Genomic DNA, 19,160 nt, shown 5'->3' on the forward strand with positions numbered 1-19,160 from the left:
TTTTAAGGAGTTAATTTGTTTGAAATTCATTAAGCTGTTTAATTTGGGGTGTAAATTCGCCCTCCTGCCCACAACGGGTTTTATGGTGGGCGGGAATGGAAAATCCAGCAGGAGCAGAAAAGTCGGAAACACACCAACATAAAGTTCTCCCCGTGGCGGGTTAATGGTGGCCCTGTGGCGGGTTAATGGTGGGCTGGTCCTCCTGCTGGCTGGTGGTGTGAACACCATATGCATTTGGTTGCATCTCATGAATGCACTTTATAACAGTTACTCACCAAAATCTCCTCAGGCTTTCCAATCTTGCACACCATGCCGGTGTGAAATTATGTTGGTGTCAAACCTGTTTGAAAAAGGATGATGTGCGCAAGGCAGACCACAGTTTGTTTGAGATTTCAAGGTGAATGCAACATTCATGTCATCGTGTTGTGCCATTCAGCTCCATGCCATGCTGGTCTTATTGGTAGCAGTGTCATGCAGGATTCATGGACCCTCCACTCTAATCGACTGAAGTTCGACCAGGGGTGGGGTGCAGAGTGAGAGGGGAGCTGACGAGGACAAAGAAGGAGGGCTGTGTAAGGGCTGAAGGGAGGGTGAGGGGCAAGGGTATATGATGCATGAAGCGCCACACGCTTCCTCATAGAGCAGACCATAGGACTTCTGAAGACGCAATTTAGATGCCCAGAGTGCAAGGTTCGCTCTCTACAATACGCACTGGAGAGGATTTCCTGCACAATCAGAGTTTGCTATATCCTTCACAATCTGACTGTGCAAAGAGATGAACTATCCCCTGAAGCACCAGAGGATGGAGTGTGAGCAACATGACAGATGAGGTGGTGGTGATGTGAAAGTGTCTGTGAGAGAGTATGTGTCCCCCATTAATGGATATGTGAGATCTGCGAGGAGACTCCCAGTGTGAGTACATGAGGCCATAATGAAAGTTTGATAATGGATGGAGCTGAGAAAGGACTTACTTAAGCAGAGCGGATGTGATCCTTTATCTGCTTCCAGCATTGCATGGTGCTATTGGCGCAGTTACCACTCACATTGACCTCTTGGGCAGGAGCTTCCCAGGCTGGAGAGGTGAGGTTGGTCAATGTGTGATGAACAGGGTCACTAAGTCACCCCAGTCTCTGCGATGCCAAATGAGCGCATAAGGCCTTGATGGTGCTGGCGGACACCGCGTGCTCCTTCTCCAGGGACACCCGGTTATGAATATAGTCACGGTAGAGGGGCAGAGAGTCGGGTCGGGTCGGATGAATCCCTCGGTTGCCCACTGCCTGGAGTTGCTGATGGCAATTGTGGCCAGACCGAGGAGGAGATTTAGAAGGACATCCTCCTCCTCCCCCCCCCCCCCCCCCCCCCCCCCCCCCCCACACACACTGGGTGTGTGTAGATCACGAGCGTGAGACTGAAGTGCAAATAAAACTGTAGCAGGAGATTTTTCAATTAACTGAAAAGGGGTTGCAACTTGCATATACGTGGTCCATGGATTGCTCAAGGCCACAAAAAATGCAGGCATCTTGGCTGACCATGAACTGACACATCCAATGGTTGTATGGAAGTGCTGTCTGCAACACCCTCCATCCCAGGTCCCCAAAGGTAAGGGGGAGGACTCCCATGTAGAGAGACCTCCACTGGGGATCTCTGTCGCCAGGCAGCAACAAGGGTCTCCAGGCGATGGGTGAGGGCAAGGAAGTGAAAGGCACGCAGCAGCAGCCCATACAGGATACTCCTCCGCGCCATGCTAAAGGGTACAGAGGGCATTTCCGCAAGGTGGCTCATTTTGTGGGGCTCCAGCTTCTGAGGGAGGATTTGGGACTTGGGGCCAATGTGAAATTTTGCCCGAGCAGGGGATCCATCTACCGTGACATGACTCGAACCTGCTAACAAATTAATGAAATTCAAGTTAGACACCTTGTCTATGAGGCCACATGGCCATGAGGTAAACATTTCTTTTGCATATATTCAGACCCACACTGTTTTTCCCCTGCGGAAAGATGGGGAGTAGTGGAAGGATTACCGAGGTGATTATCAGCCCATTGAACCGTCCTGGTGTTGGACTCGAGGCTGGAGCTTCTAGTCCAATGGTAGGGGCACTATCCTTATGGCACAAGACCCCCCTAAATATGAAATGCTTCACAAATTTGCATGTCAGCATGGCCTGGGGGCCATGCTCACCTTCTCTGTATTGTTCCAATTTGAGTACACATGCTGCTGAAGCCAGCACATGGGGGAAATGGAAATGGGGAAAGATGTATCAAGTGTGGCTGAATCGATGCACTCTTTTTATTTGTATTCAAAGTCAAAATTAACCCAATGTTGTTTCTAGCTAAAACTAAAATTAAATTCTAAACAAATTGAAATATGGCTCATCGGTGAATTGCAGGTTAGGGAGGTGGTCTCTCTGAAATCCTATTGGGCTGAATTATTTATAACATTGCTGGATTTTGGTCCTTGGAAAGTTCTTGATAGCTTTAAGCAGAGCAATATTTGATCTGCTCAGTCTGATTGAAGTTCTAGTTCGACTCCTGCACAAAATCAATACTACAGAATTCAGCGTATACAAATTGTATTTATTCAAAGATCTTTTATAGCTTTCAACATCCTTAAAAGCCAGCGGAGAAAACATTTGAAATCTGAAAAGGGTTTCAGGAGAATTACTGTAAAAATCAATTATCTCGACTGTCACTCAATCCGCACAAATCCCAAATGTAATTATTTTTGAAACTCAACCAGTTGACTCAGTTATTTCAGAATGCCAGCTCAAGTGATTGGAGTTGATTTGAATTTGTTTTGTCTGATGTTAATGGACGATAATGACCTCAAAATGGGATTGATAATCTTACTGGCCCATTAACCCTGTCAATACAGCTGGTAACATCTGAGTAGAGCCTATTGCTCGGCAGCTAAAGATCACCCCTTTTGCAAGTGGTATACCTTTACACAAAGTTGAAGCTCATAGAACCCCTACAGTGCAGAAGGAGGCCGTTCAGCCCATCGATCCTGCACCAACAACAATCCCACCCAGGTCCTATCCCCTTAACCCCACGCATTTACCCTCCTAATGCCCCCAATACTAAGGGGCAATTTAGCGTGGCCAATCAACCTAACCCGCACATCTTTGGCATATGGGAGGAAACCGGAGCAGCCGGAGGAAACCCACGCAGACACGAGGGGAATATGCAAACTCCACAGTAACCCAAGGCTGGAACTGAACCTGGGTCCCTGGCTCTGTGAGGCAGCAGTGCTACCCACTTGAGGATTTTGCTTTAGGTTGAAGTTGATTGGTGAATAAGATAAAGATAAAATATTGTGGATGCTGGAATCTGAAACAAAAACAGGAAATGCTGGAAAAACTCAGTAGGTCTGACAGCATCTGTGCTGAGAGAATAGAGCCAATGTTTCTTTTTGTTAAATTCGTTCGTGGGACATAGGGCACCGCTGGCTGGGCCAGTATTTATTGCCCATCCCTGGTCGCCCTTGGAGGACAATTGAGAGTCAACCACATTGCTGTAGCTCTGGAGTTACATGTAGGCCAGATGAGGTAAGGACAGCAAATCTCCTTCCCTAAAGGACAGTAGTGAACCAGATGAGTTTTTCCGACAATCGACAATGGTTTCATGGTCATCATCTTTAATTCCAGATATTTTTTATTGAATTAAAATTCCACCATCTGCCATGGCGAGATTCGAAACCTATCCCCAGAACATTAGCTGAGTTTCTGGATTAATAATCTAGCGATAATATCACTCGGCCATCGATTCCCTTTTATGACCCTTCGTCAGACCTGAGTAATGGGTGCTCCAGAAAATAATCTGGGCCTCCAAAGCTCTGGTTTTGTCACTGTTCCCAACCCCCAACATCCTTCACCTTCTCCCACTGCCTCTCTCGCAACACCATGCATTGTAGGTGGGGCAGTCTAAAATGGCAAAAGAACCAGGGCTGGAAATGAGTAGAATTTATTTTGCACATTATCTTGCTCTGCACCACATGGAAGCATATTTAATGGAAACATTCAAAAGGGAATTGGCTAAATCCTTGAAAGAAATAAAGACTTATATTTATATAGTGTCTTTCACAACATCTCAAACAATCCCAAAGCATTTTCCAACCAATGAAGTGTTGTGATGTGGAAATGAGGCAGCCAACTTACACACAGCAAGGCAGCAATGTGATAATGGTCGGAATTCTCTGATCTCACCTGTGGCTGGGATTCTCCAGTCCTGCTGCAGAGAATGGAGTTTTGGCTGAGCATCAAATTCTCCATTCTCGCTGGCAGCATGGCAGGGCAAACAAGATTGGCGAATCCTGGCCAATGTCTAGAGAATCTGTTAGTGATGTTGATTGAAGAATATACATTGGCCAGGCGAATAAGAATAAATCCTTGCTCTTCTTCAAAATAGTTTCTTGGGACCTTTTATACCTATCTGAGAAAGCAGATGGCGGCTCTATAATGAAAATATCCATGCCTCTGGCGACAGCACAGCTAGTGCGGCTGTTTAGATAGCTGTTTCTAAGAGCTGGCCTGCCTTATCTGGCAAATTGCATTGGGACATCCAGTTGGCTTGCTGAAACCTGCCTCCCTGCTGTAAATCGTGACCCCTTCTCTGTCCTGTTGAGGCGCATGGTTAGTGCCTCAGTGCTGTCAGTATAGAAGGCAAAGAGTCCATTATCATTTTAACATAGAATTAACTTAAATGATTTTTAAAGAGAAGTAATATTTTGGACAGTAACAGCAAACGTTGCTTGTGGTTCTATAGGGGCCCCGCATTAAAATATCTATTATAGTTTCTAAAGTTGCAGCAAATGTAGAGAGTGGACCTGGGACTTGATGCTGAGCATTGTGTTATTGGTTTGTAATGCGATTTCACATTGCGATACAAGAATGTAAATGCAGAAAAGAAACATTATATTCATGATCAGGCCCAATTGATTTCTTTGTGTATGATTATTGCCACCCAAACCCTGAAACTCTGATGAGCTAGCTTCCAGTAAGCCTAAAATTGGCAGCAACAGATCATTAGTAAGTTGGATTGAACTGGAGTTTATACAGTCAATGCTTGAGTCACCCAAGACCAGAACGTTGAGGCCACTGTATCTCAGTCGAATGAAATTTGCTTTTGGAAGGTATTCTGATGTTGCACACCTCAAGTTATAATGTTTTGTTTATTTGTTGTCACTTGAAATTTGGCAGTAATGGTTATTTTACCCTTTCTTCTTTGTGTTGCAGCTGTTAGATTGTTTTGTAATCCCAGTGGTACTGTTGCTGTCCTGGTTCTTCCTGCTGGTGAGATACAAGGCTCTTCACTTCATTGGAGTCGGGGTGTGTCTGCTGGGGATGGGATGTATGGTGGGGGCTGATGTTCTTGTTGGGAGACATCAAGGAACTGGTGAGTTACTCATTACTTCCGCCATCAGAAAATATAATGAACCAATTTGTGATATGTATCCAAACCATCAGAAAAGTCAAATGAAGATTGTTAACATTCTTAGTGCTTTCATGAGCTTTCAAATTTGGGCGATTAAGGCACTCTGACTAATAATGTATCAATAAACTAAAAATTGGTAAGGTCTGGTCCACATTTATTTTACCGGTACGAATGGAATTTGTTACTTTACTGAATTTACTTTACTTCAGCTAATTACATCTGTCCCACTCACCTGCACTTTCCACATAGTCCTGTAAATCTTTCCTATTTAAGTAAATATAAACTACCCAACAATTTATTATTATATTAAAACTGTACCAACATTTGCAATATGTTACACCTGAATGCCATAGCCCGAGATGACTGAGTGGATGGAAGCATTGTCCTAAAAGTTGACCTCGTCATCTTAGACACAGACATCTTTTTGGGTGAGATTCTGATCTGGTTTTGCTGTGAAAACGTGGGTGTATAAGAATTTGATATTTACACAAAGTAAAAATAGATAGTAATAAATGGACCAAACCTAGCCAGAATATTAAAAATAAGCTACACTTCAAACGCCAGTGCTATCTCAATACATTCTTCCTGAACAGGGTGTTGGTGACCATGGATTTCCATTTGATTGGTCCATGATTATGCTTGGCAAATTGCTGCAGTGGTTTGTCATTGCCTGTGGCAGTATGGCTGATTAGGAAATTCTTCTCTTTTGCCTGCCATCAGGCTTAGTGGACATTACAGGCTGATAATCAACCTGTTTGACCAGGTTGTGAACGCACATTCCATGGCTATCAAATCTGGAGTGGGACTTGAACACAGAGCTTCTGGCCCAGATGTAGGTACACTATCACTGTACCACATGGCCTCCATCTCAATATGTTACTGTTCATAAAAGAAAGCTGACATAGAATTGACACATTGCATTGCATCTACACTGGCTTATTATTTTACTATTCACAAAAATCACCAACATATCAGTTAAATAATTGGCTTTACTCAGTGTCTGATGCTGAGAACTATACTCTGAATCTCATATCAAATAAAACAGAGTACACATTGGATCACATCTGATTGCTGTTCATCATATCACAGAATTGTTACAGCACAGAAGGAGGCCATTCAGTCCATTGTGTCTGCACTGGCTCTCCAAAATGAGCATTATGACTTAGTGCCGTTTTCCTACCTTCTCCCGTACTCTCCCACAGTGTTTCTATTCAAATAATCACATCGTACCTTCTTGAATGTGTCAGTTGAACCTGCCTCCACCACACTGCCAAACAATGCGTGTTAGACCCGAACCACTAACTGTAAAAAGGAATTTACTCACAACACATTTGCTCTTTTTTTTGCAAATCACTTTAAATCTGGGCCCTCTTGTTATTGATCCATTTATGAGCAGGAACAGTTTCTCCCTATCTTCTCTGTCTACCCCGCTCATGATTTTGATCATCTCTATCAAATCACCTCTTAGCCTTCTTCTCTCCAAGGAGAACAGTCCCAATCTCTCCAATCTATCCTCATTACTGAAGTTTCTCAATCCTGGAACCATTCTTGTAAACTTCTTCTGCACTCATTCCAATGCATTCACATCCTTTCAATAGGGCACCCAGAACTGTGTGGAGTTTGCATGTTCTCCCTGTGTCTGCGTGGGTTTCCTTCGGGTACTCCGGTTCCCTCCCACAGTCTAAAGATTTGCGGGTTAGGTGGATTGGCCGTGCTTAATTGCCCCTTAGTGTCAGAGGGACTAGCTAGGGTAAATGCGTGGGATTATGGGGATAGGGCCTGGGTGGGATTGTGGTCGGTGCCGACTCGATGGGTCGAATGGTCTCTTTCTATCCTGTAGGGGTTCTATAATTCATAACTGTATGCAATACTCCAGCTGAGGCCTAATTAGTGTCTTATATAAGTTCAGCATAACCTCCTTGTACTCTATTCCTCCATTACTAAAGCTCAGAATACTGTATGCTTCATTAACTGTTCGCTCCATCTGTCCTGCTATCTACAATAATCAATGCAAATATACACCAAAATCCCTCTGCTCCTGCAACCGCTAAGATTTAGATCTCTTATTTTAGTGGGCACAATTCTCCCAAAAAATTTCTAAGTGTGGTCTCCTGCAGAAACGTGGTGTGATTCCTGTTGGGTGGGTCGGATCCATCCTGATTGCAATCCACGCTCACTTAGGGATTGCTTTGGAGATGGAGTGATTTGCGCCATGATTGAGCTGTCCACGCTACAACCCACCCCTCCCCCCTCCTCCCATCCCCGACTTCTCACTGGCAAACCACCCCCGTAATCGCCAGCATCAAGCCCTCCAGTCGCTCTCATCAGGCTATCCAGCCAAGCCGATCCCCCAAACCCCCAGCTCCCTTCAAAGACCCCTATGCACCTTGGCAGCAGATGCTTTGATTTGATTTGATTTATTATTGTCATATGTATTGGTATACAGTGAACAATATTGTTTCACATGCGCTATACAGGCAAAGCATAACATTCATAAACTATATAGGGGAGAAGAAAAGGAAAGGATGCAGAATGTAGTATTACAGTCATAGCTAGGGTGTAGAGAAAAATCAACTTAATATAAGGTAGGTCCATTCAAAAGTCTGATGGCAGAAGGGAGGAAGCTATTCTTGAGTCGGTTAGTATGTGCTATCTGACTTTTGTATGTTTTTCCAACAGAAGAAGGTAGAAGAGAGTATATTCGGGGTGCGTGGGGTCCTTAATTATGCTGGCTGCTTTTCCATGGCAGTGAAAAGTGTAGACTGAATCAATGGATGGGAGGCTGGTTTGTATGATGGACCAGGTTACATTCATAATCTTTTGTAGTTTCTTGCGGTCTTGGTCAGAGCAGGAACCATCCCAAGATGTGATACATCTGGAAAGGATTCTTTCTATGGTGCATTTGTAAAAATTGTGAGAGTCGTAGCGGACATGCCGAATTTCTATAGCCTTCTGAGAAAGTAGAGGTGTTGGTGGGCTTTCTTAACTATAGCATCGTCATGGAGGGATCAGGACAAGTTGGTGGTGATCTGGACACCTAGAAACTTGAAGCTCTCAACCATTTCCACTTCATCCCCAATAATGTGGACAAGGGCATGTTCTCCTTTACGCTTCCTGAAGTTGATGACTATCTCCTTCATTTGCCCAATCTTTGCCCAATCACCAATGAGATTAAAATGTATGCAGGTGCGGTCGGATTAGGTTTTTGACCTTTCTGGACGAGATCCGGATCACACAAGCTATAACATGGACTGGGAGCATCGAAAGCTGATTTACGCTCGGCACAAATCCCATTTTAGTCCCCTTGCCAAATTCACCAGCCCAGTGAGATTTGCGCCTGCGGCTAATGGGATTGGCTAATGGCGTCCATCCCCACAATCTTGCTACCAAATTCAATCACCTCACACTTCTCCACATTGAATTTCACCCGCCACCTAACTGCCCACCCCACCAACTTTCCTATGTCCTTGTAAAGTTCTCCATGTGCCCTGTTCCCCTCACAGTTTGCAATGTTTCAACTTTTGTGCCATCCCCAAACTTTGAAAATGTCCCCTGCACAATGTTAATATTTATCGGGAAAAGCAAGGGTCCCAAAACTGACCCCTGGGGAATTCACTGCAAACCTTCATCCAGCCTGAAATATATCTCTGCTTCTGATTACTCAGCCACTATCCTTTTTATTCCTATAAAAATGATAACTTTTCTAATAAGTCTGTTGTGTGGCACTGTAGAGAATATGAACATTCCATGTTTCAAGTCACCACATAATAAACGAAAGGCTTTGAATGCACAGAAGTAAATGCACTTCATGGTGAGAGAAAACACTCCGTTTCATTTATATCTTATTGAAACTACTATGTACTAATTAACATGAGGTGGGGGATTGGTTGACGCAGTCCTGTAAAGCATGCAGTATGAAGAGTCGGTTTTCGAAATGCAACTGAAACCGCTAAATAAAGATTCTGCCCTTCTCGCTTATGTAATTTTAAACTCTGATGCTGAATAGACTCACGTGGTTTGCTTTGCTTAATGATATTTGAAAAACACCCAGTCTTTGTTCAGAATGGAACCTCAGGGCGATAATGAATTCGAAAGTGTTCAGTATTATCAGGTTTTTAGCACCTTTTTAAAACATTCTCAGCTGTGCTTTGTGCCAATATAAAGTGTGGTTAATCGGCAAATGCATTGGTGTCTCCTTGTCATTACTCCCTTATTGTTATCAGGATCATGCTTATGAGGTTGTTCTCTTGATGGACACCGAGTGATGATTGGTACATAGGGACGCAGCTCTCCACAATTTCCAGTCCATTAATTATAATAGCTGAAGTTCATGGAGAATATGCATCTTCATTTCTTTTATATGATCATGATGGCTGAAGTACCCCACAAGGAATACAATTTCATAATTGACCTCATAATATAAAATATAATCTCTTCAAACCGTAAAATCAAATAAAGGTGTGCTTTTATTTTCTATGCTCATGAAGATTAGGGATGTTACTGTTGCAGAATGGAACACTTCCTTTGCACTTCTGGCACTTATTTCCTGCTTCAAATCCCCTCGTCACAGATGCCATCATTGTGTAATGAGGGGAGGGACACTGGAAGCCTATCTGCAGGTGTGCACTGCCCACATGTCTTTGTGCAATGCTGACCGAAGCTAATTATCATTCTTGGTAATACATTTGAAGGGCATCATCTGATTTAGTGGCTCTCGAATGTTTTCCAGGCTCACATTTTTCTGAATTTCATGCTGAATTGCCTGCTTTAGAGTTCCTATGCTCAGCATGAATATTTGACCCAATTGTCTGCGCCTCTCCTCTGTGTTCATGGGTGCAGTTTCTTTTTCATGCTGGCTTGGAACCAGATTAAATTGTCTTCATATCTTTATTGGTGCACTGAACATTTTCAGCTTACCTAGGCCAAATGGTGATGGGGGTGCTGGGGCTGCAACTCCCAGGTAAAGCGTGGCATTGCATGGCTTAGATAAAGCTCCCTAAATTCTTGGTGACTTTCTTAAATTAAAAGTGGAATGAAAAGTGCTGGAAATTTCAGCTGATAGGAGGAGCAGAGATGTAATGGAATTCTGTCTGGTGGAATTCCACAGCCATGTATTGAATTCATAGGTTCATTGAGTCATATAACATTGAAGGAGTCCATTCACTCCATCCTGCATATGCCAGCTTTTTGAAAGAGCTAACAAATTAATCTTACTCCCCTAGTATTTGCCCGTAGCCCTGAAAATGTATCTTTTTCAACTATATATGTAATTCATCTTTGAAAATTACTATTGAATCTCCTTACCTCATCTTTTCTGTTGATGCATTCCACATCACTGTACCTCCACATGCTCCCATTAAATCCACAGAAATCTCTCTAATTCTCATCTGACAGAAATTCCATTGAGGACCTAATTATGTTCTCTGAAGTTCCAAATACACACTAATCAAACCCTCTCCAAACATATCCCTTAGCTCCCTCTGAGGCATTGAATAAATGTAATAGCTGATCATCTACGGGTTTCATTTTCTTTTTTTATTAATGCAATGGATGTGGGCGTCGCTGGCTAGGCCAGAACTTATTGCCCATCCCTCGTTGCCCTTGAGAAGGTGGTGGTAAGCTGCTTTCTTGAACTGCTGCAGTCCCTGATGTGTGGATACACAGTGCTGTTAGGGAGGGAATGCCAGGATTTTGACCCAGTGAACAATTAATTTCCAAGTCAGGGTGGTGAGTGACTTGGAGGAGAACGTCTAGGTGGCAATGCTCCCATGCACCTGCTGCTCTTGCCCTTCTACTGCTGGTGGGTTTGGAAGATGTTGCCGATAGAGACTTGGTAAGTTCTTGCAGTGCATCTTGTAGAATGTTCGCTGTTAGTGGAGGGAGTGAAGATTAGTGGAAATGGTGCCAATGCAAGGGGCTGCCTTATCCTAGATAGTGTTGAACTTCTGTTGGAGCTGCATTCTATTGGAGCTATTGTTGGAGCTGCACCCATCCAGGTAAATGGAGTATTCCATCATACTCCTGACTTGTGTCTTGTAGAGGGTGGACAGGCTTTGGGGAGTCAGGAAGTGAGATACTCACCACAGGATTCCTAGCCTCTGACCTGTTTTTGTAGCCATAGTATTTATATGGCGAGTTCAGTTCAGTTTCAGGTCAATGGTAACACCCCCAGGATGTTGATAGTGGGGGACTCAGCGATAATGGAAATGGTAATGCCATTGAATGTCAAGGGGTGATGGTTAGATTCTCTCTTGTCGGAGACTGTCATTGCCTGACACTTGTGTAGTGCAAATATTACTTGCCACTTGTCAGCCCAAGCTGGATATTGTCCAAGTTTTGCTGCATTTGGACATGGATACTTTAGTATCTAAAAATTCGCAAATGGTGCTCAGCATTGTGCAATCATGAGCGAACATCCTCACTTCTGACCTTATGATAGAAGGAAGGTCATTGATGAAGCAGGTGAAGATGGATACCACCCTGAGGAACTCCTGCAGTGATGTTCTGCAACTGAAGTGATTGATCTCCAACAACCACGACCATCTTTGTTCCCGTCTTTTGGGTCTGGAGCATCCTTTCAATACAGAGCTAACGTCCAAACTATATTAATGACATTATCCTCACACTGGCTGTTTCAATGTGGAAAATTGCCTAGCTAAGTCCTGCCTAAAAAATGCAAGATAAATCTAGCCTTGATAATGACTGCCCAGTCAGCCTACTTCCAATAATTAGCAGTGATACAGGATTTGCCAATAGTGTTACCAAGTGGCAGTTGTGTAGCAATAAGCTACTGATGCTTAGTATGGATTTCACCAGAACTCACTCAATTCCAGACCCCATTATAGGCTTCCTCCCAAACAGTGACATGAGCTGAATTCCAGATGTGAGGTGAAAATGCCACGCCATGATTTTAGAAATCGAAAGAGAAAATTCTGGAAATACTCAGCAGGTCAAGACACATCTGTGAAAAGAAACAATGTTAACATTTCAGGTCGATGGCCTATTTTCAGAACTATTTTGATAAATAGCCATTGATCTGAAATGTTGGGGGGATTTTCCGTCCCTGTTTTCGGCGATCAAAAAGGCCGGCAAAGGCAGAGAATCAAATGGGAATCCAGAAACGGGTGTTATGCCAATGGGATTTCCTGTTGTGATGGTTCCCCTCCCACCCGACCCCGCCAATGACATAATGGTGTTTCTGTTATGGAAGGTTCCACTTAGCATGAAAGGCATACACTTAGTAGGCTTCTCCACTGTATCATCCTCCAAATAGGGAAGTCCACCCCCACTCCCCTACGCTGGCGTGACATGACCTCGGTAGGGTTTATAACACGTGTTGACAAACAAGGATCCGGCGGACAAAACTCCCCTGGGGGTGCACAAATAAATATGGCCCTCATGAGGGAGAGGATCATGATTCCCTGAGTGTGGGGATGGGGGGGATTGGGGGGTGGGGAGCTCCCTTGTCCGTAGGGCTTTGTTCCTATGTCTGTGTGGGGTGGATAGAGGGGGGAGAGTGAATCTTTCCTTGGGGTTAAGACCATAAGACATAGGAGCGGAAGTAAGGCCATTCGGCCCATCGAGTCCACTCCACCATTCAATCATGGTTGATAACACCATGGGGTGTTTCTGCTTTCATTGTTTTTTTTTCAGATTAGGGCTCTCTTTAAAAAGCCAAGGTTCATGACAGGGTGGACTCTGCAGGCACGATGTCGTGGGACCCGCCCCTTCTATTTTTTCTCTAATTTTTAAAAAAATGACAGGAAAACCCAACAAGGCAGCTGGTGGGCTGCCTTCCCGAGACAAGAAAAATTGAAAAATTCTGCTCACTAATTCCATTGCTGCTTGGCCTGCTAAATATTTCCAGAATTTTCCATTTTTATTTCAGAGCGTCTGCTTTTGTCCCAGGATATTACAACCAAGTGAGGAGGAGGGGTCAATTGGTTATCCTCTTTGCCCTCTCCTTGTTTGACTGCAACAGGTTTGATGGCTTGTTGTTCATTCACATTCCTCTGAGGTCATTGGGCAGGATTTTCCAGTCCCGCCCACGCCGAGACCGGAAATTTTTGCCCGAGGTCAATGGACCTTTCAATGGTCTGTCAAATTTTCTGTCCCATTTACAATGATCCCTGCTGCAGGCGGGACAGAACATTTATCCCGTGGTCTTTGATGGGGTTTTGCAGAAATGCCATCTTCATCTGAATGAGATATACAGTAATGCAAATTAGATAGCCATCATGGCTGTGAGTTCAAGTTTAGTTGAAAGTTTATTTGTCAGTGTCACAAGTAGGCTTACATTAACACTGCAATGAAGTTACCTAGTCGCCACACTCTGCTGCCTGTTCGGGTACACTGAGGGAGAATTTAGCATGGCCAATTTACCTAACCAGCACGTCTGTCAGACTGTGGGAGGAAACCGGAGCACCCAGAGGAAACCCACGCAGACACTGGGAGAACATTGACTGCGCACAGACAGTGACCCAAGGCCGAAATTGAACCCGGGTCCCTGGTGCTGTGAGGCAGCAGTGCTAACCATTGTGCCAACGCGCTGCCCTAGTTACTTTAGTCCAGTGATGGGCAACCTAGACTTGTGAGTGAGCTGCATGAGTGGCTCTCCTTCATCTCAGTGGGCCGCAAGATTGAAATTGAGTACATTCACTAACCAGGACCTCATGAATAAGATTAAATACATTTAATACACTTTGAATATTTCATAACGAGTTATAGAAAATGCTTATTCATTCATGTATTAATAAAACTGCCATGAACTTCAGATGGAAAATAAACAAAATAAACATTTACACTACCTTACGTAAAGTAAGAAACACAAACATCCACCAGTGTCATAACCAGTGTGGTCTCCTGGGATAGGGTGATTTTATTAACTGTGTTTGCATACCTAGAATTTGTGGGGCATGCTGATTGATCTGTGGCTGCACAGCATCCAATCAGTACGTGCCTCAATTCACATACCCTTGCATTACAGGCCTATCACTTCAGTAATACCAGTAGGAAAAGAAGCACATGGATGGAAACCGGTGCAGTCTGGCAACCCTGTGCATGGGCAACGTTCAACAAAATGCCCCATGGGCCGCATTCGTAACCCTGATGGCTGCCTACTGCTGCTTTAGCCTGTTTTTACAAAGTCTGTTTTTCAAAAGCTCAATTCATATTTCCAGCTGATGAACTAAAGATAATTATTTGGCATAAAGCACATCTTCATAGCACTAGGTTCCAGGGATAAATGGTTTGTGGTATAATTTATTACAAAACCCAATATATATATTGGTTTGACTTAAATACCTTTTTAATAGTTTCCGACCTGTTTTAAGTTTAACTGCCATTCTTAAAATATAAAGGAATTTTCTATACTAATTATATAAAGTCAGTGAATGGGTTAACATTGATAATCAGCAATGTAATTTTATATCTCTGAAAGAAAAGGTGATTGCAATTAATATTAAAGAAAGCTTTCTAACATACGTTAAAAACTAAGAATATAATTAATATTTTTTGTTTCCTCTTGACCAGGTGATAATAAGCTGCTTGGAGACTTGCTAGTGTTGGCAGGAGCTACATTATATGGAATTTCCAATGTCTGTGAGGAATTCATTGTGAAGAACTTGAGTCGGGTGGAGTTTCTAGGAATGATTGGACTGTTTGGCTCTTTCTTCAGTGGCATACAGTTGTGAGTTCTCTTCCCTGCTTTATAATACATGGCGACCAAATGAACTAATAGCCAGATTCGATTGATTTCTGGAGGAATGTAACTGCAGGGCTTTTCCCTGCACCACAATCACTGTATCTCAAAGTACCTCACAGTGCATACCATTGTGTAGAGATGTGATGAGATGCCAGATAAATGAAGCTATTCTTTGGAAAATATTTCAGACAATTTACTTTTATACACACCACAGGTAATTTTCTGACTTCATCTCAAATAGTGCACTATTTCTGATATCATTCCCAGCTGCCTGAAGCAGAAAGATTTTTTTTAAAAATTGCCTCTGTTAAATTTCAAGTTTTATATTATTTTTGCGTTCATCAAGTTATTGTTTGATTTTGTGGTGTAACAGTTTTTTTTCAACTTTTTCACCTAGTGTCTCAAGTCAAACACTCGCAAGTCATGTGCCAAAATATTCCCATAATAGGCACTCAGCGTGTAATTTCATACATAACACATTAGTCTCTGTATGTAGTTTTTTTTGCAACTATCAGATAAAGTGCATACCTAATATTTGTTAAAATGGTAGGCATGATACTGAGTAAAGGTATTACATTCAAGCTCTACTCTCGTGACTCTCATTATCTAGGTAGATGTTCCAATGAAATACTGAGATGAATACTGAATACCAGAGTCACTTGAAGTGCTGTCATTAAACAATGTTAAATAATGTGTTCTCTGAGGTGGACTTAAAATATTACTATTCCATGTCTTGGTTATTATTTATATCTCAACCAATATCAGTAAAAAGCATATTATTTAGCTACATTCAGGAGATAAGGATATCAAACCCATTTACTAGTTTAGCTCAAGATCATTAATTCACAATAGTAGTGAAATATTGGTGCCCTCATTTGATTGATTATTAATTTGGCCATTAGCACAAAGTTAATCTAAATGTAATTTAAATAATTTACAAAATTGAACTTAATAAAGTACTACTCATGGGGTGCAGGAGATAATGCAGTTATTTTGTAAAGTCCCAATGTGTTTTAACATAAAAACCTTTGCATTGCTATATTTTTAGCCACTGTATAAATAGGGTAGATTTATAAAGTTAATAGATAATTGTGTTGACTCTTTGGGCCCGATTTTATCATTGCGGGGCGCGAAAACTTGGTAAAGTTGGGCGTGAGGCCATTAATGCGATCCGCACCTGCGTCCGCGCAGATGCCCATTTTACCAAGGCCCGAAAATGGCCACAATCCGAACCGTGCCCGAAACAGGCGCAACAGCAATTTAAATATATTTGCATGCATTTAAATTGAATTAATGGGCCGCCCTCGCAACCTTACCAGCATCTCCCCCTTTACCACCGCGTTCGCCCGTCCAGATTCGGCGCAAAACAGACATGCTCGTCAAAGGTCTGTTTCGGGTACTCCAGCCTCTGAAGAGATAAGTTCAGAGCTTTTCTAACTCAGATTGGTAGTCGGGGGGAGGGGTGGGAGGCAGGCCAGATCATTCTCTGGTGGGGGGGTGGGGGGGAGGAGGCGGGTCAGATGTATCTCTTGGTGGGGGAGGGAGGAGGGAGGCCCGATCACTCTCTGGCTGGGGGGTGGGGAGACCAGATGGGTTTCTGGCCCAGGTGGTCGGGGGACGATGGAGGGTGGCCAGATGGATCTCTAGTGAGGGGGGGACAGGGGGGGTCCGCTGCCACACCGCGGGCGATCGGTGGGGGGAAGGGGGGCAGAGGGTCGTGATCGGTTTGGGTAGCAGGGAGTGGGTGGATAAGGGGGACAGTTATGTTGTGGGGGTGGGGCGATGTCTGTGGGGGCCATCATTCCCGATTTTTGTTCCCGGGCCGCTTTACCCACTTTTTTGCTGCCTGGAAGCGTTATGACAGGGGCACGTTTTTCAATTTTATTTCTCACTGCGCATGCGCAGTTCAGCGATTTGGGTGCGATAAGCCTCGCCCACAGCGCAATTCAGACTCGCGACTTTTTTCGGGCTAAGTGCGTATGGGGGCGCCAGAGAACAGTTTTCCAAGTCGGATCTGAATTGCACCCAGATTCAGTACTTAGAATCAAAATGGTAAAATTTTGTCATAACCAGATTCATGGCTACCTCGCAAAGCCAAACTTTCCTTTACCCCACACGTCATAATGAAATATGGTTTTGTCACCAAATGTATAGCAACTGTCCAGTGGGCAAGAGTGAATGTTTAGGCTGTCAAAGGTCAATGATCAGCATCAGAGGAGGCTTGACAGCAAGCACCAGGAGGTGGGTTTTGGAAGGACCCTTGGAAGGAATAGTGAGGGGATTCCAGGATAGGGGAGCAGGGCACAAAACCTTTCTGCGCCCCAGACATAGAGTACTCCTATTCCTCCTGGCTTGTCAAAATAAAGTTTTTAGCTTACACTCAAATCACAGAATCACACAGTGCAGAAGAGGCCCTTCAGTCCATCGAGTCTGCGCCAACACGTGAGAAACACCTGACCTACCTTCCTAATTCCATTTATCAGCCCTTGGCCCATAGCCTTGAATGTTATGACGTGCTAAGTGCTCATCCAAGTACTTTTTAAAGGGTGTGAGGCAACCCGCCTCCACCACCCTGCCAGACAGCACAATCCAGACCATCACCACCCTCTGGGGAACAAAGTTTTTCCTCACATCCCCCCGAAACCTCTTACCTCTCACCTTGATCTTGTGTCCCCTAGTGATTGACCTTTCAGCTGAGGGGAACAGCTGCACTCTATTCACTATGTCCATGCACCTTATAATCTTGTATATTTCGATCAGGTCGCCCTTCAGTCTTCTCTGCTCTAACAAAAACAACACAAGTCTATCTAACTTCTCTTCATAACTTAAATGTTCCATCCCAGACAGCATCCTGGTGAATCTCCTCTGCACTCCCTCCAGTGCAATCATCTCCTTCCTATAATATGGTGACCAGAACTGCGCACAGAACTCCAGCTGTGGCCTCACCAAAGTTCTGTGCAACTCCAACATGACCTTCCTGCTTTTGTAATCTATGCCTCGATTGATAAAGACAAGAATCCCATATGGCTTTTTCACCAACCCACTAACATGCCCTTCCACCATCAGAGCTCTATGGACAAATATGACAAGGTCCCTTTGTTCCTCAGAACTTCCTAGTGTCATGCCATTCATTGAATACTTTCTTGTCAAATTATTCCTTCCAAAGTGTAACACCTCGCACTTTTCATGGTTAAATTCCATCTGCCACTTATCTGCCCATTTCAGCATCCCATCGATATCTTCCTGTAGCCCAAGATACTCACCTTCACTGTTAATCACCCGGCCAATCTTTGTGTCATCCACAAACTTAATAATCCTACGCACAATATAGTAATCTGTGTCACTTATATAAGACCAAATCCTATCTTATTTTACTAAATCCATTCTCCCTCAATCCAAAACATCTTTTTGCAACTTGTCTAATTCTTTGTCCATAACAAGCTTAAATTGTACCATGTTGTGGTCGCTATCATTAAAATGCTCCCTCAGCACCACCTCAACTACACACCCAGCTTCATTCCCCAGAATTAGGTCCAGCACTGTGCTATCCCTCGTCGGACCCTCTACATATTGACCTAAAATGTTCTCCTCTACACATTTCTAAAAATCCACTCCATCCAAGCCCTTAACACTATGTCTACCCAAAATTATGTTGGGAAAGTTGAAATAACCTAATATTATCCTACTGTTATTGTTTTTGCACACCTCCACGAATTGTGCACATGTTCGCTCCTCAACATTCTGCTGGGAGTCTGTAACAAACACCTAGAAATATAGCTGCCCATTTTTTATTCCTAAGCTCTACGCACAAAACATCATTCGATGCCTTCTCCAAGATATCATCTCTCGTTACTGCAGTAACTGATTCCTTAACTAATAATGCAATGCCCCCTCCTCTTTTACCTCCTCCTCTGTCTCGCTTGAAGTTTCTATACCCTTGAATGTTGAGCTGCCAATTATGCTCCTCCCAACCTTAACACTGTGATGGCTACCAAAGCACAATTCCATGATCAACCTCAACCCTTAAC

At 43.5% G+C, this 19,160-nt stretch overlaps 1 protein-coding gene and 1 non-coding gene across 2 annotated transcripts in view; one reads left to right on the forward strand and one right to left on the reverse strand.

The window, feature by feature from the left end:
• Positions 1-19,160, forward strand: part of slc35f1 (solute carrier family 35 member F1) — a 343,915-nt gene that overhangs the window by 237,373 nt on the left and 87,382 nt on the right. The window contains exons 4-5 of the mRNA XM_078213703.1: positions 5,231-5,390; positions 14,961-15,117. Of these exons, the coding sequence (XP_078069829.1) occupies positions 5,231-5,390; positions 14,961-15,117 (317 nt within the window). The remainder of the gene's footprint in view (positions 1-5,230; positions 5,391-14,960; positions 15,118-19,160) is intronic.
• LOC144494586 (U6 spliceosomal RNA) lies at positions 2,121-2,227 on the reverse strand. Its single transcript, XR_013498115.1, has one exon. It is a non-coding gene; the product is annotated as a U6 spliceosomal RNA (small nuclear RNA).

This window comes from Mustelus asterias, chromosome 5, assembly GCF_964213995.1.
Source record: "Mustelus asterias chromosome 5, sMusAst1.hap1.1, whole genome shotgun sequence".
NCBI lineage: Eukaryota > Metazoa > Chordata > Chondrichthyes > Carcharhiniformes > Triakidae > Mustelus > Mustelus asterias.